At 43.5% G+C, this 8,000-nt stretch overlaps 1 protein-coding gene across 3 annotated transcripts in view; it reads left to right on the top strand.

Annotated features, from left to right (window-relative positions):
- Positions 1–8,000, top strand: part of sgip1a (SH3GL interacting endocytic adaptor 1a) — a 77,480-nt gene that overhangs the window by 4,235 nt on the left and 65,245 nt on the right. For all 3 annotated transcript variants that reach the window (XM_013910876.1, XM_013910875.1, XM_013910874.1), the window contains exon 2: positions 7,420–7,504. In XM_013910876.1, coding sequence (XP_013766330.1) covers positions 7,453–7,504 — 52 coding nt within the window. In that variant the 5' untranslated portion in view covers positions 7,420–7,452. The remainder of the gene's footprint in view (positions 1–7,419; positions 7,505–8,000) is intronic.

The following is an 8,000-nucleotide window of genomic DNA, read 5'->3' as shown; positions in this document are numbered from 1 at the left end:
TTGTGATCCTAAGGACAAAAAATGGCAGCTTCGCAAAAACTGCTGTAAAAATACTATGATGTAATATTTTTTCCCACTTTAAATGACTGTCTTTTAAAACTACTTCAGAGTAAATGCAACTATTAAATATATTTAATCATATTTTAACCATATAAAGGCCCGTGTGTTTACGTAGCTCTACGTGGAGCAAATGGACAGACTGCTGTCTTTGCAATCAAGGTTTCCATATGGTGCTGCCAGCTCGTCTCTTCTCTGTCTGTGCAAAAGTCACACTGCCCTTAAGTTTGATGATGAGAGTGGCTCGCAGCAGCACCCTGCAGATTTGAACTGATTCATTTTTTTTGCCCTGTAAACATTGTCCAAAATGAGCATGGCCTATAGTTCCACATAAGCTACTGAGTGTTTCCTGTGCAGGTTTGTCCAGGTCACAATTTACTGCAGGATTTCGTCCATCACAGTGGTGCGTAGCCGGTGGCATGGTGTTGTGTAGGTCCCGGGATCAAACCTCTGGCTGCTGGGACGTAGCAGAGCATTACAGTTTTTGCAGGAGACTAAGATATGGAGTCAGTCCGACCTGTCACTGCTTCAACCGTCTCCTCTCCACTCTCACCTTCAGATGGGTCAGTTGAACTTCAGCTGGTCTGTTTCTACCTCTGATGCCTCCTCCATGTCAGCCTCGGACTCCTCAGAGGAGGATGAGGTGCCGTCTTCACACTTACAGTGCACGATCATTTCCAGAGCCTCCTTTGTGCTGTAAAGTCTTGCACTACTGCTCAGACTTCTAACCGTGGCTGCAGTCCAGCTGCACAAACTACTTAAACGAGAACCAATATAAAGTCCAATTTTGTTTTGGTTCTTGATGTTGAGATATTTTTCAAGCTCTGAAAGGTTACTCATCATTTACTGTTATTAAATGAGCTTGAAACGCAGAGTGTGGCCTTCGAAGAGAAAAGGCTTGAAGGTGGTATTTTGGTCCCCGCAGAGATATGAATACACGCTCAAACACACACACCATTATCTAACATCAATGATGGCACACTTATCATTTCCCTTGCAGAAAACAGAAAAAGTGTGACATTTTGCTGCTTGCTTTGAATGGTAAAAAGTAGCGCCACCTGGTGGACAGTAATCCAAAATAAAATTTTAACATAAAGGAGTGCATTAGTTGATGTCAACATAAATGTGGTCATTTTTTGGCCTGAAATGTGGCGGTTTTGCGTAGCTTAGCCATTTTTAGATATTTTAAGGAGCTGAGACAAAATTTTTTATTTTTTTTAAATCTTCTAGTAAATATGAGCTATTCATTCAGCACAGCCAAAATAGGATGAAAATTAAAGGACTGGCACAAAATGTCCCCAGGATCCTCTGAGAGTTTAAAGGTAGAGAATTTACTGGAAGTGAGGAGTTTGGGTGAGCTGTGTGTGCGTGGGTGAGCTGTGGCTTTCTGTGAAGAAGAGTGTGCTTTATTTTTTGACACACAGGAGCTTCTGTGAAACAAGTCGGTGATAAGTAACACAGAGCTATGTATGCGCCTTTGTATGCCAGTGTAACGGCAGACGCAAGTATGTGATGTGTATTTATATATAGATAAGTAGACTCGCCTCCCTTGTGGTGTGTCACTTTCAGTCGTGGAAAGGAGTCGAGATCTTGGAGCAACTTTTGCTGCGCTTGAACACAGGATGACACATTGCAGGCTGGCACAGCGCTGCTGTCAAATGTCACAGAAGGAATCTTGTAAAAATGCTTTGACAGCAAGCATCTGCATCCATCGTCTTCAAAGGCAACGTGATAGCAAACGCTAAGATCACCAAGAGTGTCCCGGGCCTTTGCCCTGTCGAGCAGGCACAGCCGTACGAGACTGCTCTCGGCGTTCGTGGTTCAACATTTTCAGCTTGCTGTTGTGGCGAATTCTGTAGCCATGGCAACCAAAGGGAGGCAAAGACTTCAGGGGCTGATATTATTATGTCTGAGTTTCTTTTTGCCTCCTCAGGAGCACAGAATAGACGGATCAATAAAAAGAAAGCGTCTGTCAGCAACATCAGGACGTTCAGAACCAACCAGCAGCATCAGGACACGAAGCTGAGGCAGCAGCTCTGGTGCAGCATGTATACCACGAGCTGCTGCAATCCACTGTCAGCGTACATTTATTAAAACCTATAGTGGGAATTGGTATAACAGCCAGTTCAGCGTGAACTGGGAATAGCCAAGCTCAATAACTGCTGTCCCATAGTTGTATTTGGTACAGATAAAGTAAACAGTAAATTATTTTTCCTCAGCAGAGTGGAAGGAGCTAGGAAATGCTAGTGTTGGCTAGAGTACTAGCTTTCTTGCCATCAGACTGGGGGTGGGTTTTGATTCTAGCTTGAATAACGTGATATCGATTCATTAAAATCCTGAATCGATTTTTTTTTTTAAAAATTGGGTAAAGATCGTGGCTCAAGAGTCGGAGTTCGCCTTGTAATCGGAAGGTTGCTGGTTCGAGCCCCGGCTTGGACAGGCTTGGTCGTTGTGTCCTTGGGCAAGACACTTCACCTACTGCCTACTGGTGGTGGTCAGAGGGCCCGGTGGCGCCAGTGTCCGGCAGCCTCGCCTCTGTCAGTGCGCCCCAGGGCGGCTGTGGCTACAATGTAGCTGCCATCACCAGTGTGTGAATGGGTGGATGACTGGATGTGTAAAGCGCTTTGGGGTCCTTGGAGACTAGTAAAGCGCTATACAAATACAGGCCATTTACCATTTAATATAAATTTATTTTGCCCGAATCGCCAGAATCTCAGGTTAAAGCTCACAAAATTTCAACAACCACCAAACAGCTAAAACAGTAAATGAGAGCAGGAACACGGATTCTGCACAAAGACGTAAACACAAAGCGCGGACCCGCCGACGCATCAGAATCAGTGAGATGTCGCCTTCCTCACCCGACGCCACGGACACGGTCGGGGCTGAAAGCCGACAGCTCGCTGATTTTGAAGCGTCGGTGGGCGCTTTGTGTTTACGCCCTTTTTGTGCTGATTCTGAAGCTGCAGGTTTGATCTCTCCAAACAATATTGACTGAACCAGCAGCAAAAGAAGATCCAAACTACGCTTCATAAGCATCGTCATGAATTCCCTCTGACCTTTGCTGTTTCGCTTCTACCATGATAACACATGATCACACTTCATGCACAGCTCTCTCTCTCTCTCTACTTCAAGAACAGTTTACTGTCTAAAAATCGTTTACTGTCGAAATCGAATCGATTCTAGAAATCAGTGACGATACCCAGCCCTACATCAGACTTTTTGACATGTGGAGTTGTTTGGCATGTGTTATCTTTGGTTTTGGAAGCTTTTATAGCGGGTACAGCAGTTATCACCAACCCTCCTTTGTTGCTCTTCTCTGTATTTATTTCCGGCCCTCCTCTCGGTCCATGACAGTAGATGAAATGGTTATTAATGACTGCAACATACAGTAAGCTCTCTCTCTGTGCGCATACATTTTGTAAATACTGTCTTAAGTTTCCCGAGTGAGTCTTGGATTAGTGAGGTACCCTAGTATTGTTCATCTAATGAAACTACGGTAAAATGTTGCTGAGAATGATTAAATGGGATTACCCAGCCACCCACAGGCAGACTCCACCTTACAAGTATTTAGTTGATGACTCATACGGTGATATCGATCACCTTTTTTTCCAGGGACTAGAGAACTGAAGTGACTGTGGAGAACCTGGTTTGTGCTTTGTTGAGCAGGAATGTTACTTTGATTACTGGGTTTGTGACTTTGTGAGTTTGTCGTTGTCCTAAGTCAGGAAGTAAGTTAATTCTTCTCCCTCTGAAGCGTTGTAAGATCCAGAAGTTCTTTTTTTAACTACTATTTTAAGATGCTTCATAAATTATAGCTCCAGTTAAATGCGTCATTGGGAGGCCCATCCTGGCTCCTATCAGCACATCACAGATTCTACACACACACACAGAAAAACACACAAAACCTATATTCGACGCATCCTTGTGGGTGTCACACCAAAATAGAGTGAGCCAGTAAGCAAGCGTAGGCAAATTCTGTCTTTTTCCCCAACTGTAAGTATGTATTAAACTGTGGATTTCATTCGTGAGTTTTTAGCTCAAAGTCTCCTTAATGAAGGATGCGGATCTCTTACGTAGAGCCAAAGCCTCCAAATAAATGTAATGCAAGTTAAAGATGTAGTCTGTTTAAATTATCCAAAGAGTCGGACAGTATAGAAGTTGCATCTGTGCTATTTCTGCCGTTGTGTGAAATAGTCCTTTGAAACCCCCTTCAGTGAGTTCATCTGGCTCCATTCTGTCATCTCAGCCTGGCTGTCCAAGCAAAGTACGGTACTCTTGGGAGTGGCCTAATTTAAACCGCTCCACTGTTTATAGATATAAGCTGATCGTACAGCAAGTTTGCTCTGTGTTTATTTAGGTCTGGGGCCTCTGTGAAGATGATCATTGGTGTGAATAAGAAGGACACACCAGTGTTGACATCCTGGAGACCATTAGGTAGACGGCAGAGCTGACCAGTTCAGGATCAGAGACATGAGCTCATCTCTTCCATCCCCTGTTCTCAGGCTGAAGAGAGAACTGGGTTTTAATGGGGGCCTCTAGCAGGGGGTTGACTCGGGAAGGGGTTTCGGGTTAGCAGGAATGCAGCGAGAAGACAACTGCGTAGATTTTCAGGCTAAACTATGAAGTGAATTTGAGTTTTGGCTTGCACATAAAGTATACACGCATACCAGTCTAACAATCGAACAGATATTTATTCCACTGACCCGACACCAAAAATGATGTAGCATACAGAAGAGAAATACTGGAATACATGTGTTTTATTCTAACTTGGCTTTAGATAATAGCCCCAGTGGCATCAGACTAAACAAGACAGATTCACCCATGAGCTGTTAGTCAGCCTCCCCAGTGTAATCAAGTAATCAGGAAGTGTCTGCTAATCACACAATCTTTCATCATCTAATGTGTATGTGTGACTGGGGTAATGACAAAACACAGCGTGTCTGGCTGGTGGTACTAACAGACTGAGAGCATTGTGAGTGGCTGAATGGCACGTAGGCACACAACATGGCACACTGTCCTCGCCACACCTTATCGCCCTTCCCGCCTCTCCCTCTCACCGAGTGGAATGTTGTTTTGATTCGGCTGCACTCACTGCTGGCTGTTTGTTTACATTTAATGAGTGCAGGCTAATCACCGTCCCTCATCAGAGCACTTTGGAGTGGAGGGTGGAGGTTTGCAGGGATGTTTCTTCAGCAGTGTGCGGGGAAATGGCACGAGGCCTTGGGCCGTGAAACGTGACTGTTGCAGCATGAGCAAAGGGAATTCCCACTATAGATGTTTTTAACCGAGAGCCATCATATCTGTGATACTCCCGCTCTGTGTTGACATGCCTCAGGTGCAGCAAATGCTGTTCCAGGTAGGTAAAAGGTGACGAGGGACTCATGTAGAATGGTGCCGATGAAATCCATAGGCAATATTGTGTTAGGCAGAAAATGAGAGAGTCTCCATGAACAGCTGTTATTTTTACAAGAGTCTGGTGCGATGTTTGGAATTCAGCCTACACTTAAAAATATATATATAAGATGATTTAAAAAAATGTTTCCCCAGTATGGCCATGTGCATGCTTTTTCATGGAAATAGTGTATACTACTGGATTATACTAATGTCCCACATTCCAGTGGAGTAGTGATGCATTTTCGATTTTTGAAAATAATATGTAAAGTATCATAAATGCAGTCAATATTACTGACTGTCTAATCAACAGAATGGTCTGGAACCAGCTGCTGCTGATGCAGAGAGAAGAACAACGTGTGCAGGATTGATATTTTTGTTTACTGGGGACACTGACGATAGAACTAGAACGTATTTGATGTATGATAAGCAGTTCAGCCTCACCGTCCCAGCGGTTTCTTGCTTGACTAAAAGAACAGCAGTTTTCTACTAAATGTAGCCTCTATGCTCTATCCGTATAGTAACAGCGATGACCCATTTGCATTTTTCTTGTGGGTTTTTGCTGGTGGCGTGGACAGTTTTGGACCTGCAGGCAGATGCAGAGACATTTTTGAAAAATACCCAGATTTAGAGCAATACTGCACCCAGCAGGCGAAAGGCATGAGCAAAGGTGGCGAGAAAGTAGGTCAGAGGGAGGGAAGCGATGAGTGTTTGTTAGTGGGTAGGGGTAGATGCACATACAGAGCAGAAACGGTGCAGAGGGTGGTGGGAAGGATAGATGGGGTGAAGAGGGTTGAGGAAGAATTATTTTCTCTATCTTCTGCAGCTTGCTGCCATCTGGGACGTAAACCAAATGTGCCAGAAAGAGCTTTCTTGCTCATAGTCTATATTTGAGTAGTTAGCACTGTTTATCCAAACTCTTAACAGACTGCTCTGCTCTAAGAAGAGACATTTACAAGGCTCAGGACTTTGCAGCACTGTGTCAGTGCTGTCACCTCCGTTTTAATCATAACGTTTAAAATGAAATAGATGTTCGTGTGATCAGCTGTTGTTACTGGAACTATTACTGTAGGTGTGAGCCTACATGTGATCATGTCTGCATCCCTTTTGTCGATCTATTGTTTCATAATTGTGTCTTACTTTGTTACCTTGTTACTGCTCATATTTTATGACTAATCACACACCACGCAGGTGCAAGTCTATGTGGAACAGAGGGGTCGAGAGGTATTTTATGGAGAATAAAGTACTGTGTTTAAGTGACCAGTAGGTGGCACCACTAGCATGTGCACTTTTGGAGTTTGAAGCAAGTTCAACCTGTCAGTTCACCTGAGATTGCCACATGCCAATTAGGATCCACTTAAACTGGAAGAGAGAAAAAATGTAGCTAATCAAGCTTGGGGGCCATGTTTTAGAATGATGGACAAATTTACTCTGCACATCTTTTATATCTATATATGTTTGTACTTTATAGTTTAACTTGAAACTGTAGTTTATTAGTTTTGGTTAGTCTGTGAATCTGTCAAAGCGTTCAGTATCTCAAATCTAAACAGGCTAATTTAGACATTTTTGAAATGCTGAATCTTTCCCCTGTTGGAAATCACAATAATAAATTGCAGATGAAACAGTTGCATGATTAAGATGCATATGCTGTCTTCTGCACTGCAGGACTTAGGCAGAATTCGATGAAACCATTCCCATAGGACACGTTGACCTTCAGTGCTTGACAAATCTGTACTCGCAGGCTGAGGCTACCGTGCCCCATTACTATTCTCCACAGGTTGCGTGCATTGCTTCGCGAGTACACTTGCAGTTGTCAGCATCAGTGTACATTTGTGTTCTCCAAAGACCTTTGTTTATTAGTTATACGGTAGCCTTTGGTAAATATTCATCCTCATCTCCCTCTTCTCTTTCCGGTGAACCGTCGTTGTCCATGTTTGTTGTCTTCCTTCTCATCCCTCTGCCTGGCTGGAGTGAGAGCAGCGGGGTCCATGGAGAGAGCTACTGATGGCTGAGGAGCTGTGCACCGGCTGGTTTCGTATCATTGCAGGTACAGTAGGTAAAACACCTTTATTTTTGCAGCAGCACATCACCTCAGTAGTTTGAGCATGGATCGACAACTTACCCTTAGAATAAGGCATGAAGGTCACCCACCACTTTCTGCATTTTTAGAATCTCAAGCGGTTTACTCACCGGTCCTGCAGTGAAGTGGACTTTATACTGCATTAGCTAATGCATGCTTGTATTGATGCATGACAACATATGAATGCTTTTGTTTATGTATCCACTGTGGCTACATGTTCACTGTGCTGTGTGGTGTGCCCTTTTTAAAAGTGTGTGTGTGTGTGTGTGTGTGAGAAAATAATAATAATGGATTGGATTTATATAGCGCTTTTCTAGGCACCCAAAGCGCTTGACGGGAAAGCTAGAAAATAGAGCAGCATAAGTTCTTCCTATCCAGAGCAACATTCTCTTCTACTTCCTGTATGTTCATACATCATCTACCTTTTGGTTACATTTGAAACCAAATGTAATAGAATCAGATATTACAGAAT

This window comes from Pundamilia nyererei, unplaced genomic scaffold (assembly GCF_000239375.1).
Source record: "Pundamilia nyererei isolate P.nyererei 1_Seehausen unplaced genomic scaffold, PunNye1.0 scaffold00050, whole genome shotgun sequence".
NCBI classification, from domain to species: Eukaryota; Metazoa; Chordata; class Actinopteri; order Cichliformes; family Cichlidae; genus Pundamilia; species Pundamilia nyererei.
This window is presented reverse-complemented; position numbering and strand designations above follow the sequence as displayed.